A 27,611-nucleotide genomic window follows, 5' to 3' on the forward strand; every position below is an offset into this window, starting at 1 on the left:
AAGCCACAGATAAATTGGGATTTAAAGAAAGGTATGATGATTCCCCTTCCTGTCCGTAATGACAGATCACTGTTATCACGGACCAGCAACTTGGAACCCTCTTATCAGAATTCTGGAAAATAACAAAAAATTCGGTTTGGGTCAAAGCACATTGGCAAGGTAGTCCTATCATAATCCATCCCGGTGAGCACTTTTGCACCCTCAGCCTCTCATTGGAACTTACTGATGAGGGCACTGTAGGACAGAGCACTTCCAAAGTATCTTCTGTTAGCCTGTCATCTGAATGAGTGGGGTTTAATTCAGAGCTGAACTTTTCACAGCGTGTTTTACTGAGCACATTGTGCCTTGGCACAGAATCAAATTGCCTGTACTGTGAAACCATATGAGCCTGAACACCTCTACGCTTCAGGGTAAATCAAAGATAAGGGTGTTCTTTCTTCTGCTGGGTTAATCAGGTTTATTGTTGTTTGGAGGTTTACGTAAGATTTAATTTTAATAAAACGATAGAGGCTCAGCGAGCAGAAGAGAAGGCATCTGAGAACCACATCTCTCTCCCATCCTCTCTAACTTCTGAAGTGGTTCCTAGACGTATTTCTTTACTTTCCTTAGAAATACAGTCTTTTTCCTGCCTGCCATTATCTTTTGGAGCCAGTTTTTGGCCCAAATACTGCTTGAGTTGCAGAATTGCTAACATTAAATCAGTTTCAGGCACATTTTGTTTAAATACAAAGTTTAACTTTTTCCTCCAATAACAACGTCTTGCAAAATGGCATAAAATGTCTTTTGACAGGTTTGCCAAAAATGACCAGGAGAATATTTATGATCAAAATGCAAAAATGTCTTCACTTAACTTGAAAAAAGTTCAGTCCTGTGTTCTCCCTAATGCATAAAACAGATTTTCACTGCAAGTACAATATACAATTCCTAATGCTGGAAAAAGAATGAAGTTTATTGTGGATAGTTTTCCTGCAGTCTGTAAATGAGAACAGAGCATGAGGTTTACTGAGTTCAGGTGCAAGGGTGAACATCAGGGACAGAGCAAAGATAATTTTCAAAGGTGGTTATTCAAAGTCGTTGTATTTGTCAGCCCTTTCAAATATCGTGTGCTTAAAGTTGACTGCTCTGGTTTGTGTATGCTGGCTCTTTCCTTTTAGTTTCTTTACTCATTTTTAATGTCAAAGTGTGGTTCTTCTCCTTCAGAAACTGGGCATATGCCAAACATAATGCTGCTGTAACTGAGCATCAGTCTAGTGCTGTGGGAAGGCTGTCTGTGGGTGATGTTTCCCCTGTGAAGCAAACATCACACTCTGTGCTGATGGGGTAAAGACAAAAACGGATTGTAAAGCCTCGTGTTTTGCCATGTGCTGCCCAGTGAGCTGAAGTTAACTGATGGACATGGTTCATGGGCAGGAGAAGTGTCTTACTGCAGCAGGGAAGTGTCAGGGCTGTGGAGGAGAATGGCCCTTGAGGCTTTTGGTTGTTTCTGGCTCTCCCAGAGAAAGCAGTTGACTGGGTGGGTGAAACAGTATTACCAGTACTAGAAGCGCAAACATCTGGTGGTTGTGGTAGCTCAACAACTAGGTGGTAGCTAGGACCTGTGCCTCAACCTGCTCATGACCTATGTGATGGGGAGGTCCACTGCTTGGCCACCACTGACAAAGCCAGCACAGAAGGAGAGACAGGGTGAGGGAGTGTGGATGATCGGTGCATTTTAGCTACTCCAAAGGGACACATTGGCCACTGGACACAGGAGCCAGGTGGCCTATGTTTATAGCTGCTCCAGCCTTTATCTTGAGGTCCCGGTCCATGCGGAGCTAGCCTGTAACAGAGTTGCATTTGGGTTGCATTTGGACAATTGGGTTTACCTTGTGACACCTTTGTGTTTGTGTTTAATGTTGTTGTTATGGTTGTAGTCAGTTGCAATAATTTTTATCTGCTATGAACCTCAAAATCTTTCTTTTTTTTTTTGCTGATGCATTTTTCTTCCTTTGACATGGCAGAAAATACTGTAGGTGATCTAATGTGTGCGATTTAATAAAAAAAAAAATCCTAGAGAGTAGGTGCAAGAGGCATGCAGAATTGCAGTTGTAGTTGGGCATGTTTTGATTGGCAAATTAACATCTGGAAGACAAATATTTCAGCTGAAACCTACCCCTGATCTTGGGGTTTGTGTCTGCTCTTTCTGCAACTGCTACCTGTTCGTTTATTAATCTTTTCTGTAGGAAAGTCAGCCACGCGTTTTCTCCAGGGCTTTATATGTTCTGTGTTAAATATTTTAAATGGTGTCATTCTTCCCTGCGGAAAGACAATAAATCCAATGACTCCAGAATCCTGATAGGAGAAGGAGACGTGTGTTTTCTCTGTTAACTAGCCCGCCAAGGGCCGGCCCGGTGAGGGGGAGAGCCCCGCTCTGTGTTTGCGTGGCAGGCCTCCAGCAAGAGCACAGGTGTTGCAAGAGAAGGCAATGGCAACCAGATGACATTCTTTCCCCTTGAACTAGTGTGGAGCCATTGCTCAGACAGATTACGGGTCCTTCCAACAAAATTCGAGGCTAGCACGTTGGCTGCATGTGCCTGTGTAAAACCCACGGCCTTAAAGCTTGGATTCATCTAACTAAAAAGTTGGGGGGGGGGGGGGGGGGGCAGAACTGCTCTCGGTTCCCTCAGCAGTCACCGGAGAGACACTACAAGCTGGTCCAGACTGTGATTTATCCCAGCTAAGAGCTGAACTACCTTTCTGGAGGTGCTGAAGGGGTAGCTGATGTCAAGAGATGCCGCTAGGCACTTACCTAGAGAAAGCACCTAGAGGTAGGTGGAAGGAACTGAGCAGTAACTCTCAAAATATTGAGAAAAGTATTTTAGCAACTTGTGCAAATACATCCTGTTTGCATAAAGGGTTCTGGAAATGTGGCTGTGTGGCATGGCAGCGTGCTCTTAGCCACACAACCCCCTGGTTTTTTTATCTCCTTTACTAACACAGAGGAGTTTTCACATCCTTTTTTGGTAAAGTAAATGGCTCTGCATCAGGAGAGTGTGGAAAGGGCTTTGATAACCTTCAAGGTGAAACACTTGTCAGCTCTCACTTTATTCAGGAACGGATTATCTGGGCTGTGGAATAATGAGGTCATGTCTTTCCTCCACACCGCTGGCAAGAGCTTCACATTTCACACAGGGGTAGCTGTTTACATCAAGCCTGCTCTGCTTAATGCCATTTAAAGCTACCCCCCTTCTCTGTCAGCGAGTTTTCCCCAAACTGAGGGTATGAAATGTTTTCATACAGCCTCATTTGCATCGTGTGTGAGGTATTTCCACGGCGCTTGGGTTGCTGTCTGAAGGGACGGTTCGGTTGGTTTGATGCCGCGGTGCGGGGTGCGAGCAGCAGAGTGGCTTGGCGTGCGCTGCTGCGGCCGCGTACGGGCAGGAGCCGCTTATGAGGGCTGCAGAGCGGGGTTCGGTGCGGGGTGGACGAAAGCCATGTCACTTTTCAGGTGAGTGTCCCCGTAGTCAGCTTGCTGCGCCGCTGAGAATCTGAATCTGCAGCCGCAATGCAGAGCTGGTGCATGGAGAGTGGCCATGGACATGAAAGATCCCTAAAGCACACAAGTTGTGAGGGTTAAGGCCTACGGGTGCTTAAGTAGATTAGCAAACAAACAAATCCTTTAATATTCTGGAATGCTTCCTCACCACCTAAGTAGGGATTATTCCACCAAACCAGCAAATTCTACCCTTCTACCTAGTGTAAAGTTTGCCATTCAGATAACCGTGCTCTGCATAAGCAGTCCTCTTAGGTTAAAAAAAAAAAAAAAAAAAAAAAGGAAGATATGAAGGCATATTGAAAACTTCTCTGTAGATTTCCAAAAAAAGAACAAAAATGCTAAAGACACCCTGTGGAAACAGGTTACTACAGTACTGGCAGTTGCATACGTAGGATGCCACACCGGAAAGGTCACTACAGCAGAAAATGTTATCCTTAAAACTTGTTTTGTGTTATCCTTAAAACTTGTTTTGCAGAAGTCACTACCATGTTATGTACAAACATGTGACATAACTCACCCACCACTTTCTTCTTAGCACTGTACAAATCTTGGTTAAACTGTATGCTTTCTATCCGAAACGTGTAGAAACAACTGATTACCTTGGTCTGATTCCACTTCCAGGCTTCCATCATCTGTAATTTTGGTAAAAAGCTGCTTTTGTTAATAGGCGATGCATCATAGTAACCGGTTGCACTTTTACTACAAAAGGGTGTTTTATTTTCCTGAGGGATGAATAGTAATCAAGGATCAGCTGGTAGTGCCAAGTGCCTTGATAACACAATTGGCTGCATACAGCTTTGTTAGGTCCCTTCCTGCGCCTGCCGGAGGGGCTTAAAAGAAGATGGTAGGAGAGCTGTTCTTTACCTACTTGACTGTCGGGGATCTGAATTTGGGGATCGCTTTGTCTGCTGGGTGAGAAGGTAAGTGCCTGCATCAGGGTGCTGAAGCCCTTACTGATTGAGGGTGGGGAGGGGAGGGTGGGAGAGGTGGTAGATTAGAGAAAATGGTTGGGAAAAAACGCATGAATCGGGGAAGATTACCCTGAAATTAAGCACTGACTGATTCTAATGTGGAAAGGTGGGGGTTGATGGGAGTTAGAAGGAGACAGAAAGTGATTATAATCAGAGGAGGGGCTGATTTGTGTTATTTTAATGCTGATTTGGAGGTGAGGGTGGGCTGAAGGAGGGCTGCTGTCACTGTGGCCCTGGGTAGGCAGTGTCTCCCTGCTAAGCACAAAGTGGCATCTGGCTTTGATCTCATTAACCCCATCAGCACTGGATTAGCAGATGTGTGCCTGGAGCTTGACTCTTTCAGAGACTTAAGGTGTATATAAAGTGGCAGACATTATGATTCATACTTCATGGGGTTGGTTGCTTGGTTGGTTCGTTTTTTTCTTGACACCAGAGACTAAATTCTCCTAGGCCAGCCCTAGGTTCTGCATTGGTCTTGCCAAGTGTTTCGCATGCAGCAGGAAGAACGCCCTTGCGGTTGCTTTCTTTCCCGAAAAAGAAATTCTCACATCTTCCCCCTTTCCTCTAAAACGGGCTTTTTGGGCTAGAAAAGATAATGATTGCAGCAGGGCAGCACTAAGGGCAGCACATGGTGTTTGGTGCGTATGGAAGTGAGACCTCTCCGAAGTCTTTGGCGCAACCCCTCCTGAAGTATGGCAAGCCCCATGTGCAGAGAGGTTTTACAGATTTCTTTTTCCCTCCTGGAAATATTGCATTATCATATCATCGGCAGGGATCAGCACAGCTGCAAAAACTTTAGAAGAAAAAGTGAAGCCGTAGATTCTCTTCTGAATTTTTCAGATATTTAGTTTCAGGTAGTGGTATCACGAGGGAGGAGGGGAATTTTCCTTTTTCTCAATGAGAAGGAGAGAAAAAGTTAGGGGAGTAAAAATCTATGAAAAAGTGAGGAGGCAGAGAAGTGAGTAGAAAGCATGTGTGCAAATTTTCCTCCTTTCTTCTAAGTCTTCTCATTGTTTATTTCTAAATTCTACAAGAAAAAAACAATGGGATAGAGAAGAAGGAAAACCCACAGCAACAATAGCAAGCTCAAAGAAGTTTTATTTTTCTAGAAGCATTTGTAGCCAGCAAAAGGATCTTGTACCTTCAGCAGACCATTTTGTTCCTTGCTGCTGGTTTTCATGTAAGTCTGCTCGGTCATCTCTTGAGAGGACCTGATAGAAGATGTGTGGCTTTTGAAAAAGGACATGCTAAGAAGCTGATGTGAGTTGTGTGGAGGAAGCTGCACAAGACAGGAGGAGCCGTGGGGGAGAGGTGATGCAAGGCAGAGAGGGTGGTGTGGGGAGCAGCAGGGTCCCAGAACAGCACTTGTAAAAAAACTTCTGTTCTGCCCTACCCTCGCCTGGGTGAGAGCAGCTGTGTTGCTCTGTGCCATCTCCAGAGGCAGAGCTCGAGCAGAGCTCTGGGAGCAGCAGCATCCTTGGGCTGGTGTTCCCTGCGCCCAAGTGACCTCAGGAGAAACTGAGGCAGGGCCCTGCCCGTTTCTGCCGCCGTCACTGTTTGTAAGCTCTACTGCACTGCCCAAACGAGGTCTAAAGCTCGTCTAAATTTGCTGTTGCAATCCTCTGACTTTTTTCCCCTGCCAGCAACGTAGCATACACCCTGGTATGGACACAGAGACTCTTTCAAATTAATTTGAGGTGAGGTTGTCCGCGTTCACTCCGGAAGAAGCTTGCACAGTATGGCGACAAAATCAGCCTCATGCTGAGCGTCGACTGGAGGAGAGGATTGTTGGTAACCCTTAGGCTTTTTATTTGGTTTGTTTTAAAGTCCTCAAGTTTTACACTTAAGTACAAAATAAAAAAGCCCTAACCCTGTAAAAGAAATGACTGCAGTTTAATTTAAAAAAGAAAATGTTGTGTTATTGCAGCTGCCTGTTATCATGGTATCCAAAATGGAAGTGTATGAATGTCAAGAACATTCAACAAAAACAACTGGGTTTTGTCTGGTGGTTCCTTCAGAATAAAGCATGGCTGACTGCTTTGGGTCTGTTTTCAAAAGTGCTTACTTGGAAGAGCATCTTGGAGATGGCTTTGCACAAAGGTGTACTTTACAGTCAGTTCTGTTGGGATTGGACTTAGCCTGACTTTTGGGGAATAGTCAATATCCTCAATTTTATGGGCGCCCTGTGATTTTAAGCTGGGCTTATCCTATTGCATTGCCTTGCAGGGGGACCACAGAAGACGTTGAAGCAGTTGAGACAAAGCTTAGCAGACCAAGATGATAAAGGTTTTGAACTCTGCTCTGAAGTGAATAAGGAGCCTGTGGAGCTTGAAGTGTGAGGAAAATGTGTTCAGGCTGATTTTTCTTTTGAGGCATCTTGCCATGTACTGCAGCAACTCCATTCATTTCTGTAGCAGTTCCATTCATTTCTTTAGCAGTTCCATTCAGTGGTCTCTGTATGGATAGATAGAGACACCAACTGGTCCTCATGGGACAGGAGGAAAGCCTCACAGCCCCTGCCCCCAAAAAGAAAGAAAGAAAAGAAAAAAAAACCCCAACTTTTCTGAACACTGAGTGTGCTGCAGTTATCAGAGAGCTGCAGGGACTCTGTGCGGCGAAGAGCAGTCACGGCAACAGAGCAACATGAGGTCCGAGGCTTGATCATCGCTCCTTCACAAACACCTCCAAGGGTGCTCTGCTTTGTGCAAGCCTTGTGTTTGTGTGCGTGTCCCCCTGTGGTCTTGAGCTGTCTGTTTTTCATCTTTCTGGTTAGTTCCATCCTCCTGTCTTGGGGGTGGCAGGAGATAAATACATCTATGTGCACGAAATATATCTAAGCTTATATTCCCGCTGATGCGTTAAGCTCCTGAAAATTGTGCGGTACTTCCCAATCACGCAGGATGTTAAAACTGTTCTTTACTGAGTAAAATCAAACAGCCATGTAGGACAAGTTTTCTTTCTCTGAAGCTGAGGCTGTTTATTTAAATTAAAGTTGTGGTGTTTTGTTGGGTTTTTTTACCCAGACTACTTTCCCCTCACCTAGAAGCTGCCATTCTGTAGGAAGGTTTTCAGGCTAGGAGGCAAGAAGGTTGAATTGCTATCCTAGTCGGCTCATCTTGTGTCACCTCTGGAGGTCATTTCTCCCCCATGAGATTTTCTTTCTCCCACTTTTGTAAAGTACTTTGAGATCTCCGATGAATGACTATAGAAGTTCTGTGCTAATTCTAAAGTTCCACTGTTAGATCAATTGAAGATCTCCCCTCATGACTTTGATAGTAGTGTGTGTGGAAGGAAAACGGTTGTTCTGACTTGCTAAGATCCTCCAGTTGTAACACCTTTGTCCTGCCTTATGTAAGGGCTGGAAACAAAATGCGTGCAATAACCTTGGGTTTTTAATCTCTGCAAAACATAATTAACTATTCGAAAGGGTGGTTGGAGGGTTGAGCTGGGAAGAATAAACTAGTAGCGTAATAACATCTATATTAAAAAAAAAAAAAAAAAAAACAAAACACACACACAACCAAGCAACACGGATTTAACATGTTATATAATCTCTGGTAAACTCGCTCTGGGAAATCCTCCAAGAGCTAGTGTCAGTCTCCATTTTGTACAAGTCTGTACATAACCTTTATAAGAATTTGTATGAAGCTGGGTGGGGAAACAGTGAAAGAAAAAGTTAGAACAGAATGTAGCCTGACCAAAGTCTTTCTGTGATGGAGCATTCAAAGCAGGAATGGAGGGAGGTTTGCTCCTGCGCAGGCCTTTCGACAAAGCCTTCCTAGTGCGATCGCATTTCCCTCTTGACATCAAGCAGCAGTCTGAAAGGCTTCTAGGTGTATTCGTCTTGTAAGTAATCACTGCTTTGAGATGTTATATTGAAAAATAGTCACACTTCTCTCGGCTGGACGCTGCCGTGCTATGGGAACAGTCTAGCGTGTGGCCCTGTCACCCACACAGACGGTGGCTGTCGGTTTGTGTTTGCTCTGTTGCTTACAGATAGAGCAATTAATTTGATGACTGCTAATAACATAGAGCACGAATCATACCACAGAGCTATTTCTTTTCCAGGAGCTCAGTCACTGCCTGTCTTATACGTAGACGGTATTCACTTACCTCTCCTCTGAGACTAACTTGGAGCCAAGTGGTTTGAAGCATGTTTAGATCCATGAAGGTGTTTAGATCCATGGGGGAAAGGTGCTGAAAACAAAGGAATTATTTGTGAAACGTGGAAGAAGCTCATTTTTGTCAAAAGACAAGTCCGACTGTATCGATCTGCTCCTCCTGCTGAGCTTTTGTCATCTTTTGTTTGGTCCTCTCCACCCTCCCCTTTCTCTTCTGGCGTTACGCTGCTTCTTTCCCATTCCCTGCCAGAAAGGATTGTTCTCCTCTACACAGCTTAGCAGAGCAGCAGGCAGTGCTGAAAATATTGATGATGTGGAAGTGATTTGGGACACAGCATGTTTCATCAAATGTGCAATACAGTAACATTCGTAAGCTTTTACTGAGGCATCCTTTCCGGTGAAGTCAGCGGGATATCTGTGCGATAGAGAGCTCGACGAGGAGATCGGGATTTGACTTTTCTGCTTTTCTTCATTTATGACCAGACCATTCTTCTGATAAAGATACAAAGTTCTCTTCAGGGAAAGTAAATTGTGAGAACGTGTATTGCAAAAAGTTATATTGCATTTGTTTTTGCAAACTAGGGCACGGTCCAGCTTGAGTGTGTGTTCAGTGTTGTCAGAATTGGCTCCTGCTAACAACTGCAAAGTACTTCATGAAGGCCTTGCTTTTGTTTTCCTCAGAAGTTTACTTTTGGTAACGATCTTTGTCAGGAAATCAGTCGGGAGCTAGAGAAAACAATGCCCTGGTGAGGTTGGCACTGAAAGGCCATAGAGTTTTCTCAGCTGTGGGTCTTGCCTTGTATCACGGCCTGCTTCAAGACCCAGAAGAGTGCCTCTGAGGTTTGAGCCGCACCAGCAGGCTTTAAACAGCTCAACTGGCATCCAGCGATTTCACTTTTCAGTAAGGCTATGCAACTTATCTTTTATTATCAAGAATAAAAATGCATTGAACGTTAGTGAAGGGCACAGCACTGGCAACTCCAGGATCTTTTTTTTTTTCCACAGAGCTTGAAAGAGCACTAGAAAATGCGGGCTCTCTTTCTGGAGCACTGCGTATGCAACCTTGGCAAGGATGAAGAGAATTTGCAGTGCTGGCTGAATTCTGCTGTTCGATGGCTTTGCTCTGGAGCCCGTTCTTCATCCTGCCTTTAAAATACAATTTGATTGATGGTTTTGAAAATGTTGAAGTTTGTCTGCTCCTTCCTCACAGCATTGCGTTTTCACTTGAAATCAAGTGATCTTTCACGACACAGAGAAAATATTTTTATATATGAGAAAAAAATTTTTCAGGTTTTTCCTTCTAGTTCAAAACCTAAGTTTGTAATAAAGGCAATGACCAACTGTTTTCTGTCTGCCTCTAATATCAATAGTTCCGCTAGTTTAGCTGTTCTGCCAGGAGCACAGCTGAAATAAACAGTGTTTCACATTTACTACATCTCTCACATATAGTTTGCATCTTTATAGGTAAAACTAGTATACGTATTGGTATCCGAGTACCTAACAGTACATGGAAAGGTGCACGTAATTTAGAGAATACGTACCTTCAGAAGTTCTCAACATCAGTTGACAGGGAACCTACGAATGCACTTGAGATTAAATGTGCTTTTATTGATATGTCTCTCTTCCCAAGCCTGATTTCCCAGTCTCGCTCCAACGTGAAGCAATGGCTTTCAGGTGTTTCTCATTGGGTTTCCATACTCTATTTTGAGCATAGCTACTTTGATAAGGTAAGATTATCATATTCAGTGGTGAGTATGACGAGCTGGTTTTTCCCCATAAGCAAACTCATCTTTTGCATACTTCTTTGTATACTTAAAAAAGTCTCTGACATTTACAAATAACAATTTTTAACCTGATTGGTACAAAAGGTTATCGCCGATGCAGTAAGAGCTGGCAGGACACTCTAGTCAGATATTATTATCAGCTCACTGGAACTAGGTAATAAGTTGTTTTTAAGAAGTGAATTTCACATCCACCTCCACTTCAAACATTTCCGTGGTTTGTGGCTGTCTGTGGCCTTCTCAGTGTCTCCACAGTAACGTGTCTACGTCATCTTTCTCTTCTAGTTGCTCACAGATGTGCCATCTTCCGCATGCCACGTGGGTTTTCTCTCCACGTGACAGGTGACCTGTTTGGTTTTCGTGACATGGTTCTTCCTTTCCATCTCTCTTTCCTTTGGGGCAGGGGAGGATATCTCCTGGCATGATGAAAAGCCTGCGTGATGAAAACTAATTTGTTCCCTTCAATCAGAAATAATCTGGACTTTCTACTAGTTTGCAGTTAATGTGAGGATGAGATAGCTGAAAATTCAGCTCTTAGCTGTTGCAGTGGTGGACTCAACTTTTAATATTATTTTAAATATCAAATATTTCCTAGGTTTCAGTAAGAAACACTTGTAAAAGTTCTATTTTTGAGTGAGTTTAGGGGTTTTTTTCAAAAGCTTCAACTTTTTGCATCTACCTTTCAGTAGAGTTATCTTTTATGTTCAATGCTGCCATGACCGGTGTGTATATATAAGGTGATACCAGTAACTTGTTCCGATTTAAATTGGTAATTTCTGTAGAATTGACTTGACATCTAGGTAGCATTTAGTAGTAGGGCGGCATGTTTCAGTAACTCCTAAGAATAAAAGACAAGGTTTTCAAGATCTGGCCAGGGAGGTTAGATGGATAAGAATTCTCCCTTCCTGCCTTAGAAAGAACTCTCTGAGCAACTTATTCTTCCTGTGTCTTTCTAAGAAGTGCTGAGCACTTTTACTTAAAGTAATTGGCATCCTGGAAAATTAAGTCTGCAGCAGCTAATGAGTCTACAGGAGTGTTCGTAATTGATTCAATTTTTTTTTTTTTTATGTGGCAAGTTTAAAAAAGAACAGCAAATGGTTTTGAAAAGTAATTTTTGACACCAGTCCAGCTCCAAAAATGTTGTTTTCCATTTGCTTCCCATGTTTCACACTGTGTGATGAAATATGAGTGGCACTACTTCTGAGAGCCCTGACGTGCAACCTGTACAATACCTTCAACGCAAACTCAGGATATAGTAGCAATATACTGAAAACAGTATCTTATCTGTGTAAGAATATCATAGGCTTATGTTTAAATTTTCTGGAGGTGGGGCATTTGGAGAAGAATTAGCAACGTAGGCTTAGTTTGCTGTAAGAAGAGAGTGGTGTTTAGGTTCTAACAGATTGATGTTTAAGTTTTGATAATTACCCTCTACAGAGCTGAAACCCAGTCTGGCGATGACAGCTATTTCACTTTCTTTAAGAGGTACGGCCATAAATAACAACGGAGCAGTTAACCTCAATATCTGCTGAGGCTGAAGAAGACGTTTTATGAATACTCTGAGGTCTCTGCCTAGCCTTCCATGCATAGAGGACTATGGAACTGTTGTTCCCACTAGGGAACTGTTGTCAGGGTTTTTTTTCTTTAGTTAATAAAAAGGACGGGAAATTACTGCAAACGCTGAGTTCAGTCAGGCAATGGTGTCTGCACTTCTAAGCTAACATAAAAAGCAGTGGAAACATGCACAGTAAGAATGCGGGAAGAGGCATTGCGTTTTGCATTTTTCAACGGGGCACAGTTGGCATTTCTGTCTTTATTCAGATGCTACTTTTAGGCTGGATTTACCACTGTAAATCTATGCAGACAGCTGTAAGCAACAGTACAGAACCTCCCTTGTGAATATGTCAGTATTACAGCAGTGGTCCAAGGAATGTCATCTTGCAGTAGTGTTACTGCAATGGTTTGGAAAGTTAGTGTGCTGCTTTAGGGGGAAAATCCGTTTTCTGCATAATTTTCAAAACTACTGAACTTTGGTTTCCTGAACTTGGGAAGCAATAGGTACAAGATCCTAATTCGGCTTTGAGGTGCTTTAAACAGGGTGTATTTCGGTAGTGGATGTGGCCTTTATACATCGAAATTCTTTGGCTTCTCAAGAATAGCATGTTTAATGAATTGCAGAAGGAAACGAGTATCATGGTAGTGGTTTCAAAATAGGGAGTTATTGAGGGAGTCTGAAAGAGGGACCACACACACCCCCAACACACACACACACACACAAACACGCAATTTTTGGTGGCATGTGCTGTGTGTCTGTACATGTTCTGGGTGAGAGGTGACATAAGCTTTCCTTTCAGCTTGTGTCAAGTTAGGGCAGCACAGTTCCTGCCTCTTCTACGGCCCGTCTCCCACCCTGGTGGAAATGAGAGGGGTTTTCATCAGCAGCATGACAGTACCTGCATTGCCATGTGTGTGTTACGTTCTTTATTGTCAAGGGTTTATCCCAACCTTTTGGTGAAAGAAATCTGACTTTTTAACTCAAAAGCTCTTGAGGGATAGTATTTTTTAATTTTATATATATATATATATATATATAAAAATAAATACTTGGGTATATTAGATATATAATTAGAACAAAGAGCAAACACACAAACTATCTCCAAAATACAGACGTCTCCTGACTTTTTCAGTCCCAAAGGAAACCATGATTAACTTTGATTTCCCTAGGAACATAATCTGGTCCTTGACACTGAATGTTCCTTGACAGGTAGTTGTTATTATAGAGTAAAATTTCAAGGTGTGACTGGCAAGCTCTTCTAGAGTACAACAAATCACATCACACATGCAAGGGATATCTTGGCACTTAATACCTGAATTGCCAATTGCAAAACAGAATCTTTTGGAGATGTAAGACCCAGAAAATGGGGAAAAGAAAAAAAAAAAAACAAACGCAAACCAATCAACAGGAAAATTCTTCTCATTCTCTTATTGGGATGCAGCAAACTACCAGCGATGTTGCTGTACTCTTGTAGAGTTGCAGTAAGAAAACTTTTCAATATCTTTTCAATGTCTTTTCAGCTGTAAAAGAGTAAAAGAAATGTGTGGGGTTGGTTGGTTGTTTTTTTCCCATGAGAAGTCAAAATACATAAATACTATGTGTTGAAGTGGATGATGCTACAGCCAGACATACACGCAGCTCTGCCACAGAGAGGTCCTGTGGCATGGTCATCTTTCTGTAGCAAATTTCTGGTCCAAAAGCAATGACAACACCCTAACTGTCTGAGAACTGGCTCTCTAGATACACACTTTCGTAGCCTTATATAATTGGGTGTCATACACCTGTATTAAGGTTCTGGGGAAGAAGTTTCTGTGAAAAAAAATCATTGCTTGGTGCAAACTTCTTTTCAAGGATCCATGGAAAAACCTCCTGCCTGCTTGCATTCCCGGGAATTGAAGGCTGTCTGTTAAAATCTCATTGAAATGCCTTTCGATCGGTAAAGCAGAACCAGGAACGTGACCTAGACGTTAAGTTACTGCTTCTCTACAGAAGCTGTTACAGCTGTGGGGGGAACCTAAACTTAGTTGTTGACGCATTGTTCTTGAGAAAACGACAAAAGAGATTGTGTTCATTAGGCCAACTTCATCATTCTTGCTAAAAGCAGTCTCAAGTTTCCATGTATATTTTTAAATCAAATTAGAAACGCTGCTCCTGAGACCTCCTCCAGCTGACAGAGATGGATTGCACAACCTGATAAATATTAGGCATTCCTAGAGATGTACTAACCCAAGTCACCACAAGTGGTTAGGTAATAAAAACATACACAGAGCCATGTATTTAAATTAGCAGAGAGCTTTACTTCTTCTTCTGATAGTGGAGTCCACATGTGGGGAGTGGCCACTTCTCAAACAGAAAAGGGAAAGGTTTGTTCCTCCGTTGGTTTTGAAGCTAAATGCTATTATTCAGTCATGGTGGGTTTCCTCTGGCTAGGTTTTTTATCAGCTGTAATTAAAACAGCCACCTCCTTTCACTCAGCTATCAGCACATACTTAACACAGCTAAATCTACGGCACTTAATCCCACCAGGAGAATCTTTGTAGCTCTACCCGTGTGTTACCTGACTCAGCTGTAGAAGAAAGCAAGAGAAATTGAAAAACAAGCTTACTGGTGTTAAAAAAAAAACAACCAAAAAAACCCCAAACCAAAACCAAAAACCAACCCAAAACCCCACGTACAGTTGCAGAAATTAAATGACCCAGGTTTCCTCCACCCACCGAATCAGTATAGTTTTCACATTAATGTTGTTGTTTTCTTACTTCAATTGCATGCTAGAAACGCAGCAGGATACAACTGGGGAGACTGGGATTTGATGCCATAATCCAGGAATGTGGCACTTTTCAAAAATATAATTAATGTTGGAATGAGCTGTCTTGAAGGAGAGAAGTGAGAACTGCTCCACGAGCGTGTTCTTGCTCCGTGTCCCCTGCCACCGTAACGGGCTTTTCTGTTCAAGGGCTCGAACACGTGGCTTCCTTCTGGGGAGCGGGGGTTTGCTCAGCCCTTTCATCTCGTGTGTGGATGAAATTTTCACCCAGTAACATCTTAATAGAAAAAGTTGAGCATTCAGTCAGATACCAGGCCTTCAAATAAGCGGTAGGTCGATGGAGACACCCAAACAATTACTCTTTAACTGACTAACATTTTTATAACGTGGCTTTGCAGCGATTAGGGTTTTTGCAGTCTCTGACAGCAAAAGAACTGATAGCAGAGTCAGGACTGAGACATTTTGAAACATGCACAATCCAAAACGACAAGAAAGAGAGAAAGAAAGAAGGGCTTTTAACGCTTAGCCCGTTTCTAAGTTTCATAGACCCTTGTTTCCTTCTCCTTGGGAGTGTTAAAACTATGAGATATATACATTTGTGATGATGTAGTTCAAGTCAGGAGTACTCTCCTATTGGTGAAAACTGAAATAGAACAGATCTTAGTCTAATTTCCATGCAAGGAATCATGTCTCAGTGGATAGTAAAAGGCAGTTTGCTTAGTGCTAAGACACGGAACAATGAGTTGCATATAATGTAAATTACAAGACATGAACAATACAAGTAAGTTATTATCTGTATTAAGCAATAATGAAAATTTTCCTTTCTCACTAAGTTTTTTTATACAGGCAGATGAAGTAATATTAGCTAATTTGCTGAAAGAGTTAAAAATTATATACAAAGTAATGAAGACATCATCAGTACCCTAGTCGAGTATGTTGTGTAAGCGTAGGCAATCAGTACAGCAGCTAAATGTGAAGTCTACAGAGACAGTTCTCCAAGGAAGAAATAAACTTCATCAAAAAACGTAACTGTGGATATCCGAAGGAGAAATGTAAATGTGCCGGTTGGCTGTATGGTGAGTGAGTAGCGAAAAATGAAGAGACGTGCTGTGGCCTGCACTTGGGAGAGTGAAGGGGGTTTTGCCTCTTGTTAGGTGCCTTTACCGACGTGTACTCTTCCCTGCAGATTTTCTTTAGTGCTATTTGTCTTCAGTTAAGTTTTTGACAGCAAAAACAAGATAGCATAAATCCCCTACCCTTTGGAAAGGCCAAAAATTCATATAGATTCTACCTAAGTTTCAGGCCCTGCGGTGTTTCTCGCTAGTCTCCATTTACCAAACTGACCTGTCAGTGGTTCAGAAAGAGCTAGTGTGTATTGCTGACCTTTATCAGCTGTAATTAAAACAGCCAGCTCCTCTGCTGTTTTAAACCACCGAGCCCTGCCTCTCCAGCTGCTCACCATGCCTGGGAGGAGTACCCAAGGAAAACCTTGGTTTCTCTGACATGGTGCAAGAGATGCGGAAGGGAAGCACATTCTCAGACTCTCACCTTAATTTACAAACCTTTGCATTCTCTCTCTTTTTAATTTGTGCTTAATTTGGGCATGGACCAAACCCCTAGCTCTGCAGCGTTTCCCCTGTACTTTGATTCAACATTCAAATGCTCATGAAGCAGGTTCATGTCGAGGTTCGTCCCTTTGTTCTCAGAGGTTTGCCTGGCTGCTGCCTTTTGCTATCTTTTCTGCCTCTAAGAAAAACTGATGTTATCTTCTAAAGAGAAAACCGAAGACTCTTTGCAGCTGAGGATTTCCTGTGTGCCTATCCCCAGCCTGTGCAGTGACGGCGAGGAGTGGCTGTACATGGCTGCACCTTGTTCGGAGAGCTTGAAGAACAGTCCTTGCACAGAAGCTGAAGAAATCCCCAGCTGCTGGTGCCTTTGATATCAGATAAAGGTCAACCTGTCTCGGAGAAAGCGTGATCGGAAACGCCTCACACCATCCTTCACTTTCTCTTCCTTTCCCTGAGATGATTCACCGTACCTTTCGGGGTATGCCTTCACCACCGCACCTACGGTTTTCACTTCAGCTCTTCCGAATAGCTTTGCTGCATCTCATGCCCCAGCCAGCTTAAGCCAGGACCGCCGAGATTTTCAATGAGATGATAAGAAACTATCCACAATGCTTATTATTACAGTAATATTTAATAGCTTTGTTATTGTTGTTGTTGTTGATTGATTTTGCTGTTTGGTGGGGGGCGTTGATATATATATAGGCCTACTAGTATAAGTGTTAAAAATTGAGTTACGCCGGTCTTATCCCAACAGGCACATCTTGTTTCCTTGCACTGAGAGTTTCCGAGGCCCCCCGAGCACGCTGTGGGTCCTGAGCCTCCAGATGCTGACACCCACAAAGTTCCGCCTGGCACAACGTCAAAGCTGCTGATGCCAACGCTTTTGGGAGCTGCAGGCTCCAGTTGTTTCTCCCAACACCCCCCTCCGCGAGGTTACCGCTGCACGGCTCGGCGCGGGAAGTACATGACTTACACTTTCTATAGGTAAGACTGGCTCAACAATTTCATGTAGAATTGTGTTAAGAATTCTGACGTGTGGTTTCTTTCAACTGCTTTTGAATTCCTCTATAGCTTCGGAAATGTTGTTACAGCTGTGAAGATTGTTTATTAACTGACAAATAACTTGCGTAAAGGTAAACACTTTCTCTGCTGAGTTTCCTCAAAGCCATATTGGCTCTAGATAGTTATCACTGCAGAAGATGAGTGATGGGAACAGTAAATATCAAATACTTCAAGTACAGGTTGTTTGTCACCTCTTCTGTCTGAAATGATACTGTGCTGATAGATAGTTCTTGCTTTTCACAGACTGAGCCACCTCGCGTCGCTTAGAAGGAGGAGTGAAGTCCCAGTGTCTGGGACTGGGTACGTGTCCTCCCTCCCAGCCGGGATCTGTGCCTTAGCAGGGGCTGGGAGGTGCCACTTTGGGGGAAACACAACAGTATTCCCAGGTGGGATGCAATGCGGGAGCACTCTTACACGTTACTGGTAGCGGGAGGATCACAGTTTATTCAGTTCATCTTCAGAAATGTGTAGGTCACTACCTGTAAAGGTCAGTCAAGTGACCTAGAGATGAAACTTGCTTCTGGATGTGGATTAGGAAGGAAACCAAATAAAAACTGATGATGGACTCTGCTTTTGTTCCATAAAACACGCCATTCGGCCTGCCAAAGCTTGCATGAGGGAGAAGTAGCGTACGACTGCAGAAGGTAGAGGTTATCTCCAGTATGTGATCCTCAAAGTGAAAGTGGAAACCATCATTCAGTTTCATCGAGCTGAAACTATCAGTTATCATTCAGTCTCTCGAGCCTAATTCTTGGAAGTTTTTCAGAAGGATTAACTCTGGGCACAGAGGGCTGGTCTCTCTTCACTTGTCAGTGGGGGAAGCAGGCACTTTTAGACGACAGTTTGGGGATGGAAAATAACTTGGTTGCATCGGATTCCTGTCTGTGTGTCAATCCTCAAATTAAGGCTGTGCCAGGATGTAGTCATAAGGTGTGTCAATCGTCTTCCAAGTTGCCAATTTATTCTCCAGAATTTTAGCTCTCCCTTTTCTAACAAAAGCTTGTCGCGGCTGTAATTTCCAAGAAAAATCTAATGAGCTGACTGTTTGCTGGCATCCGTGGAGAGCCTTCTGATGCAGCTGTAAAGTTTTCCCTTGTTTCAGTGAAGTGTTGATTCGGGTGCCAAGTGATGGTAAGCTGCTGCCAGCACTCTTGGTTAGTTTACTGACCCATTTAAGCCCAGTATTATATTTCTAAAATCAAACTCTTACGCTTGGCATAGGGTTTTTTTTAAGGTAGCACCGGCTTTAGAGATGGGGAAGGAAAGGTGTTGTAAGCGATGTTTTTACGGTAGTACCGTAGGAAAATGACATAGGGACATCTGCGGGAAGACGGTCAGTTGCTCAATGTGAGCGTTGGCCGCCGCAGAGCAGAGCTGAGCGGCTTGGTGACCACTTTCACCTGCGGCAACTCACCTACCGCTGCCCCCGACGCTCCCCCGGCCGGTGCTGCTGCAGGGATTGCTGGACGCTGCACACCTGCGTAAATGCTGCGTCTTTTGGCTTGTCCTTATTCAAAACACGGTTGTTGGGGGAAAGACATCTAAAACACAGCGGGAGAAAGTAGATTTGCTCCGCTAAGCGCCAACCTGCTGGAGTGACAGCTGTTGGTTTTCTTCATCATTTTTGTTCTTCAGTAGGAATTGCTGTTCATTTGAACCGTGCTAGGTTCCAAAGTTTTCGGATGGATTTTACTGAGAACGGTTTTGTGCTCCTACTGTGTCGGAGAAGGCTTGTGGTGAGCAATCACATTTTCCAAATCCATTAGCAATATTAGTGCAGAATTGGGGTATTTTTATGACCATGCTGAAGATTTGTATGCTGCGGTCTGTCACTTGAGCCTCTGTAATTGGAAGAAAGTATTTATAGTTTGTCTGTATCAGCAGTCTGTTAATTAGAAACTTAGAAGTTTGTGATATTCAGTATATAACCTTTCATGCATAAAGATTTTACTTCATAGAGAAATACACGGTTGAAGTAAAGTTTTTGTGTACTGATAGAAATTTTAAAAATCATGCAGTTTGGGTATTTTCTTTCCAAGCTTAGTGAAGTTTAATGGAAAAAAAAAAAAATTGTACTACACCCATGAGCGTGATCTGGGTGGGCAGCCTGTGTCACAGAACACTCTTGTACTGGAATGTTCTTGTTTGTAGGGATTATTTGCTTTTGGATGAATGTTCCTGCTAAGCAGCTCCATGTATTCTTAATACAGTTTGGGTTTGTTGGTTTTTTTTTTTTCCTTATTTGGGGCAAAACGTGGGAGAACATGTATTTTTTTGTGAAAGAGATTGTAAAAAGCCAGTTTCAGATAAACTTGGGGCTATGGTGATGTTTAGCCAAGCACTGGAAGTCCCAGCTGTTCCAACTCATTGCATGTTGTTATGAAATAATTCTCAGAATTTCGCTTTCTTTTTATATCATTTCCCTGCCTTCTGTTAGTTGCCTTTTAAAACATTTTAGTCACTAAAAAAAACCCAAACGACAAAACCAACAAAACCAAACCCAAAGGACCAAACCAACCGTACATCAAAGAGAGCGTGTGGCCGTAAAAGCACTGGTTTTGCAGGCGTCGCTGTGATCCCTTCAGCACCACGGCGGAAGGCAGCGGTGCTGCGCGGGCGGCCGGAGCGTGCGGGCCGGCGCTGCGGGGCGCGCAGCCGGGCGCGGCCACCGACCTTCCCGGTGCGGCCACCGACCTCCCGGTGCCGCGGCGCCGGCTGCGGGGCTGCGGGAGGGGCCGTGTCGCACCTAACGGGCGCATTACGAGGGTGAACGCTTTGCGAAGCCCGCAGCTACCCCGGTAACGGGCCGAGCGCGGCAGGACGCGTTGGTGGGTGTGTGAGCGGCCGTCCCGTCCCACCCGCTGGGCGCTGCTTGCAGGGCGCTGACGCTAAAAGCCACGCAGCGCTCCGGCGGGGCAGCGCGGCGGGGCCCAGCCCGCAGCCCGCAGCCTGCCGGTGCCCGGGACGGGCCGCGCTCCGCCTCAGCGGCAGCCCCGGCGCGGCCGTCGGTGCAGGCGGGCACCGGGCGGTCTGCGCCGCTGCGGGGACCCCCGCCGGGCCGCGGCACCTGCGCCGGGCTGGGGCAGTGTCCCGTCCCCCCCCCGCACCCCCCGGTGCAGCCCCCCGGCGGCGCCCGCTCTGCCGCGCTCCCCCTGCCGGCCGGCCGCGGCGGGGGCGGCACCGGGGCCGGCGGGGCGCAGCGACGCGGGGCCGGGCGCCGCCACCCGGGACGCGGCAGCGGCGGGGGGGGGGGGGGCCGGGCTCGCCCGCGCACGCAGGCGCCCCGCCGCCGGCTGCCCCGGGGGGGCGGGGAGGCGTCCCGCGGCGGCCGCTCGGCGCCGGCGGCCGTGACCCGTGCGGGAGCGGCTCCCGGGAGGGCGGGGAAGTCCACTCCGGGATTTCGGGGGCGCCGCGCAGTGACACATTGACATCACGGGGGCGCGGCCGGGCGGCGGGCGGGGGCTGCGCGCTGAAAGGCGGCGGGGCGCGGCCGGAGTCACTCCGGAACGGCGGCGGGACAGCGCGGAGCGGGCGGCGGGACGGCGCGGCTGCCTACACTGCCCGGGCTGGACTCCGCGCCGGGGCCGCCAATGTGCCTCGGGGAGCAGGCGTGCACCTCGGCCTCAGGTAAGCCCGGGCCGTGCGCGCCGCGCCCCCCCGGGCCCCGGCCCCGGCGGATCAGGTGCGGGCGGGCGGCGAGGGGGTTCCTGCAGCCGGCGGGGAGGGCCGAGGGCTTCGGGGCGGCCGCGCTGCGAGCTGGGGCCCCGCTCCGCCGCCGCCGCCGTGCGGGAGGTGCGGGCGAGGGGCGACCTGCCCGCGCTGCTCCCTCGCCCCTCCGCACCGCACGCCGGGCGGCCGGCGGGCTCTGCGGGGCAGCGGTGCTCGGCCGCGGGCGGGCGGCGGCGGCAGCGCCGGGGCTCCGGGCTTCCCGAGCGAGCAGCGCTGAGCCTGTCGCGGTTTGCTGGGAATTGGGGAAACTTCCAGCAGGGTAACTGCTTGCCCTGCCGAACGCGGGGGTCTCGCTTGCGCGCCGGAGCCTTGCCTGAGCCTCTCGAGATGCCGAGGAGGCTCCGGGGACTTTCCGTGCCAGACTCCTGTGCCCAGGGCTGCTCTGCGGTGCCGTGTTCTGCCTGACGTGCTGACCGTGCTCCCAGCCTGTCAATTAGCCTCCAACAGCAACAGCAAGCACATGGCACTGTGCAGAGAGCTCGCAGGGCCATCGCGCTCTGCCTCCAGCTTCGTTTGCAACTTGCCGAGGTGTGCAAGTGCCTCCTCGTGACTTTCCAAAAAAAAAAAAAAAAAAAGGAAAAAAAATATCTCGCACTTGGGGTTGTGGTTACACTCGGCCAGAATGGACTTGGCGGCAAGGACCATGCGGTGAAGCCGCCGAGCACCGGACACTGGACCGCTGCTGGGCAGTCGCGCTCCCCCCCCCCTTCCCCCCGGCTTAGGGGGATCGCCCGGTTCTGCTCCCGTCGGGAAAGGGAAGTAACAGCCGGGCAGGAGCCTCGCCTTCCCCGCGCTTACTTGGAGACCTGCAGCGCTCCCGCTCCCCGGTGCCCGCCGCAGCCCTGCGCGCACCGAGCGGACCGGACCGCTCGCGGAACGGGCTCGGTTTAGGTCCCCGTCGGCGCCAGAGCGGCGCGGAGGGGTCCGGCCCCTCGGAGGAGCGAGCCCGGGGAAAGGCGGCCCGCCGAGTGCTGACCCCCGGGAGAGGCGGCGGGCTGCGGGTCTGGATTTCCCCCTGTCCCCCCCTCGCCGAGCGGGACGGGGAGAGCTGCGGGGGCTTTGCGGAGCCGAGGACCGCAGCCCGCCGCCTTCCCCGCCCCGCGGGGCTGGGAGGGCGAGGAGCTGTGGCTGCGGGCCCCCCCGCCGGGTGGGTTTCCCATTGCTAGTGTCCCCTTGGAAATAAGTAAGTTGGGGGGGTGGAGGGGGGCTTCGTGGTGCCGCGGCACCGGCGCGGCCCTCGGGCTGGCACGGCCGCGGCCGCAGCGGCGAGCAGGTGCCGCGGGGCGCAGAGGCGCGGCGCCCGCCTGGCGAGGGGCGGGCAGGGCGGCCCCCTCGGCCCCGGCCCCCTCCGGCGAGACGAGCCAGCGGCGACCGGGCTTCTGCGCCTGGGTCCCGGGGGGCGGCGGCTGGCGGGGGCAGCAGGGCGGCCTGACGGACCCCGCGGCGGCCGCGGCCCGGTGAGCCCCCGGCGGGGGGTGCCGCGCTCGGGGCCGGCCCTTGCGGGCGGGGAGGGGCCGGCCGCGCACGGGCATCGCCCCACAGCAGCCCCAGAACCCGCCGCCGCGTCGCGGGCGGCCCCGAGCCGGGGGGCGGCCTCAGGCGGAGGGGCTGGCGGGGGGCAGCCGGCGGCCCCCATCCGCGGCGGCGGGGAATCCCCGGCGCTGCAGCGGCCGGCCGGGCGCTGCCGCTTTAAATGCCGGGAAGTCCGCCCTCCTGAGGCAGCGCCGGCCTCGGCCTCTGCCCTCCCCCTGCCAACGGGGGAGATGTAAGGAGGAGGGGGGGAAAGCCCTTGTTTTCATTCATAACTTTTTTTTTCCTCCCCCCTCTCCCCTCCTCTTCCTTCCTCCCCGCCAGCGCCGTGCCCCGCTCCCGCTGGGGGCGCGGAGGGCGCCGCGCCGCCGCCCGCCCGGGGCTGCCGGTGGGACCGGGGGGGCTGGCTGTGCCGAGCGGCTGGGGGGGGGGGGGGTCGGTGTGGGAGCGGGAGCGGTGACACCCTGGCGGTGGGGGCACTGCAGGCTGTGCCCGCCCTGGGTGCAGAGCCGTGGGGTCTCGCCGCCTTGGCTGTACGTTGGTTTATTTTAGGGTGGGGGGGCGACGCGTTTGCACCGGGGAGGGGGCGGTGGGTGCAGCTCTCCGGCCGGCCCGCAGCTGGCCCTGTCACTCTGCGGGCCGCGCTGGTGTTGCGCTTTCCCCCCAAAGATGGCACTGGATGTCTTTCGCATTTCCTCGGGATTTTACTTTCCGTGCCCCGGGGAGCCCGGCTCCGGCCGGCACAGCTGTAAATCTTCCCCTTCCCACGTCCATTCACCCTTGCGCTGCTGCTGCGGATTCGTATTCGGCGCTGCGAGGAAGGCGGCTCGTTTTGTGGGTGGATTAAAGTGAACGCGTTGGGGATTTTTGTCTTCCTTCAGTCTGGCGACCCTGAAGCTCACACAGGTGACGTGACGTTCGATGTAAAATGAAATCTCCGGCCGCTGGAGGAGCGCACAGACTTTGTCTCCTGGCAGAAGCTGTCGCTCACCACTTCCTAGCGGTCAGAGCGACAGAGATGCCACCTCCCTGTTAGAAGGGACCTTCCCTGCTCCTGCCTGGCCCTCTGCCCCCCCGCCACTCTGCCGTGTCCCCTCCCGAGTGGGGAACAGCTCGGTGCCGGCCGTGCTCTGGGTGGCAAGACGGACTCTTTCTCATCAGTATTCAATGAGTTTTGGAACTGCTTGGTAGCACTTGCCTTTCTCCTCTTCCAGGTGAACATGCATGACATCTCGGGGGGGGGGGGGGGGGTGGCACGGTGGAACGACAGAGGACTTTTCCCCAGCTGTCAGTAAAGGAAAGTGGTTTTTCTCGGTTCTGTATATAAATGTGGCTTTCGAATACTTAAATGAGTTTTTATATAGGTACAGAACCATCGCTGCAGTCTTCTCGGTCAGCACTGCAGCCTTCGCGTCGGTAGCTAGGCAGAATGAAAACCAATGAAAACGTTTAACATTTATTTAAAAGATAAGGCTAGAAGATGATGTAGTTATTTGAGAAGCTTTTAATCTGTCTTGCGAAAATGGATCTGTTCTTTCATTGTGTCTTGTGGTCGGTTGGATTTTTTGAGCTTTATTTGTCATCTGCTCTTGATGTTCTTGCAAATCCTTAGGCACTTTTTATCTGACACCTAGTTCATCTTAGCCTTTTCTACCCCTTTTTCCTTTGCACCGGTCAGAAAATACTTGAAACCGGGCTCTTTTGCACCCTTGCTTTGAATTTATAAGGAGCATATTAGATCTGTATGCCGCGTTACTTTATTACAGAAAACGCCTTGGCTGCTTGACAGGACTTAGCTCGAGACTCTGCGATGCACGTATGTCACTTTAAAAAGGAAGCTTTCCAAATGCACTGGCAAGGAAATCTGTTGAGCTTTCTGATGCTGCAGATCAGACGGAAGAGTGAGAATCACGCACCTTCTTTATTCTGCCATATAGAACATGAACTTGATGGTGTTATTGCCTGTTTCCAACTTAGCTTTGGGGGCTTTCAGAATTGCTGTTGCTAGGTAGACAGATGTTGAATTTCGTAGCAACTGAGAAGCACTTTCCATGGCTTGGCAAGTAAGCGTACAGGTTAATACTGGAGGTTTTGAGTTTAATTTTTTTTTTTTTTTAAATGGCATTTGCATTCCTCATCTATGATGCTATACGCAGGCTCTCCCCGTTACTGGACTTTGGCCAGATCCTCAGCGTTGTTGTAATCCCCTGCTGAAAGAGATCAGTACCAGGTGGCTAGGGCAATTTGTGGTTTGCCATATAATTTCTGTTTTCAAAAAGTATCCCAATTTTTTATTCCTTTTTTTGCCCTTGATCCTGTGTACGTGTGTATATATGTACGCAGACAATGTTTATTTATACCTTCTGTCTCGTTATTATTTTAGGATTTCAGATGCATGCCAGGTTCCCACTGAATGCCAGAAGTAGAGATCACTACAGATGGAGCCCCAAAGTCAACATGGCAGCGGCGGTTCACTAGTGGTGATTCAGCAGCCCTCCCTGGACAGCCGGCAGCGGTTGGACTATGAAAGAGAGAGCCAGCCAACAACTATCTTGTCGCTGGACCAGATCAAGGCGATCAGGGGCAGCAACGAATACACCGAAGGTCCATCTGTGGTGAAAAAATCTGGTCCGCGGACAGCACCGAGGCAAGAGAAGCATGAGAGGACTCACGAAATTATACCAATTAATGTGAATAATAATTACGAACACAGACCCAGTCATGTGGGGCACGTGGCGCATCAGCATAACACGCGGGCTCCCGTCTTGAGCAGGTCAACCAGCACGGGGAGCGCGGCTAGCTCTGGGAGCAACAGCAGCGCTTCCTCCGAGCAAGGACTGCTGGGGCGGTCGCCTCCATCCAGGCTGGGCTTGGGCCACAGATCCGACCGGACAGTCCGGACGCAGCCCAAGCAGTCGTCTCTGATTGTCGATGATCTGAAGGGTCCTTTGAAAGAGGACTTGACGCAGCACAAGTTTATCTGCGAACAGTGTGGGAAGTGCAAGTGTGGCGAGTGCACGGCCCCGAGGGCCCTCCCCTCTTGCTTGGCCTGCAACCGGCAGTGCTTGTGCTCTGCGGAGAGCATGGTGGAGTACGGCACCTGCATGTGTTTGGTCAAAGGGATCTTCTACCACTGTTCTAACGACGATGAAGGGGACTCTTACGCGGATAATCCCTGCTCTTGTTCCCAGTCACACTGCTGTTCTAGGTACCTGTGCATGGGAGCGATGTCCTTGTTTCTGCCTTGCTTGCTCTGCTACCCTCCGGCGAAAGGATGCCTAAAACTCTGTCGAGGGTGTTACGATCGCATCAATCGTCCAGGTTGCCGATGCAAGAACTCCAACACGGTCTATTGTAAACTGGAGAGCTGCCCCTCGCGGGGTCAGGGCAAGCCCTCATGATTTTTGGAGGGAGGTTTACTTCTTCCAACTTCAGTTTTTCAGGTTGTAGCTGATTTGGGTTTTTCCCTTTCCTTTCTTTTTTTTGTTTTTTTTTTTTTTGTTTTGTTTTGTTTCCCCTTCCCCAGTTTGGGGGAGAGGGGGCTGTTCTTTTGCTTTCCCTTCTGTCTCCCCAACTTAAAATACACAAGTTCTTTGCATCTTTGCTCTCCTCTTCCTATTGACTTGGCTGAATGTGGAGTGTTTTCCATAGTCGTTGCTGCTCTTTGGTAAGTGTGGACCTGGTATCTGCATCTGCCGCTCACTTTGGCAGGGTCTTTTGAGTTTGTAACTGAACCACTCCTGAAAGAGACAGTGAGGGCTCACTGGACTCTTGAAGCTTCTTGCTCTGTGAATACCTTCCCAAAGATGTTTTTCATTCTCGGCATTTATATGTTTGGTTTTTTTCCTTAACTCCCCTGGGTTCCAAGGAGGAGTAACTTTCATGAGTGAGCTGGATTGTGAAATAACTTTTTGTGTGCGTTCTTTTGGAGAGGGATGTAAAATAAAGGCTTTACCAAATGAAAGGCCTGACTCTTCTATAAGCAGCCTGCTTTTTTCCCCCCCCTCCCCCCTCTCTTTTTCTTTGTCTATACTTTTGGAACATTCTCAGTCCTGAGAATTACTCTGCCTCCCTTTTTTTAAGTTTTCGATGTAACTTCAGTTTTTGCTACACTATGTAGATCTTCACATTGGAGACATTATGGCTGCAGCGTACTCATTTATTTCTTTTGCTGTCAAGTCTTTGAAGGATATTGCTCACTCCACCCTCTTACTCCTGTTTTTATAGTCTTACCAGTATCAGTTGATATTAAAATTGGTGGTGTTCATGTATCCAAACAGCCTTCAGGTGTCATTGAGTCACCTAAATGCTCTTGAATCCTTTGAGTTTCTTGTGATCCTTTGCTTTAGTGAATTTAGCTCTGCTCTGTACTTCCTAATTTTATTCTGTCCCTGTTTTATTGCCTTAGCCACAAATTGTGGTCCTTTTTTGTATATTTTATGTATAAAACACAAAGTTGAATCCCAACTATTTTTAAGACAAAAGTCTGTTAAAACTTTTTTTTTATTGTAAAGAATATTTATTATGTGAATCTCTATTATTTTATGATATTTATTACAAAAGACTTTGAAAAATGTACTCATGTCTGAATATAACAAAATATCAATACTTAATGAAATAAGGATGACACGAAGAAAGTACATATGTTAACTATAATGCAGAAAATATATTAATTAATGAAAATGGCTCTTGAGTTCTTTTGTTATAATGACAGGGTGTGAGCTGCATATGCGTACTACAGGGTTGTTGGGTTTTCTCCTCTTTGTGGTCTGTCAGGTAGCAAACAACTCCCTATTGATACTTCAAAACCACTAGTCTGTGCTCTAGTTTAGTTTACCTAATTTTAAGCTTGCTAGCCATATATCAAGTAAGCTTTTGCTTTGTGATATTTAGAACAACTGAATGTATATGTTGGGCTTAACAGTGCCAAGAAGCGTAGGCCTATTTATTTACCAGAGCATTTGTAAATACGGTTGTGGAGGAGGAAACCATAAC

The 27,611-nt window shown here is 47.5% G+C and overlaps 1 protein-coding gene across 4 annotated transcripts; it reads left to right on the forward strand.

Moving 5' to 3' along the window:
• The first annotated feature begins 1,375 nt into the window (after positions 1 to 1,375).
• On the forward strand, positions 1,376 to 27,303 carry SPRY1 (sprouty RTK signaling antagonist 1). Of its 4 annotated transcripts, XM_080373787.1 has the most exons (3): positions 1,376 to 17,279; positions 17,601 to 20,984; positions 25,000 to 27,303. In XM_080373787.1, the coding sequence occupies exon 3, from the start codon at positions 25,055 to 25,057 to the stop codon at positions 26,015 to 26,017; it is 963 nt and encodes a 320-aa protein (XP_080229913.1). In that variant the 5' UTR covers positions 1,376 to 17,279; positions 17,601 to 20,984; positions 25,000 to 25,054; the 3' UTR covers positions 26,018 to 27,303. The 4 variants fall into 4 exon arrangements, with proteins under 4 accessions (XP_080229913.1, XP_080229916.1, XP_080229914.1 ...); XM_080373790.1 differs by lacking the exon at positions 17,601 to 20,984; XM_080373788.1 differs by lacking the exon at positions 1,376 to 17,279 and having other exon boundaries at positions 17,304 to 20,984.
• The last annotated feature ends 308 nt before the right edge of the window (positions 27,304 to 27,611 follow it).

This window comes from Falco punctatus (genome assembly GCF_963210335.1).
Source record: "Falco punctatus genome assembly, chromosome: 1".
NCBI classification, from domain to species: domain Eukaryota; kingdom Metazoa; phylum Chordata; class Aves; order Falconiformes; family Falconidae; genus Falco; species Falco punctatus.

What these genes read in the sequence shown, in the direction of transcription:
- SPRY1 (XM_080373787.1), top strand. Translation starts at nt 25,055, where the DNA reads ATGGAGCCCCAAAGTCAACATGGCAGCGGCGGTTCACTAGTGGTGATT.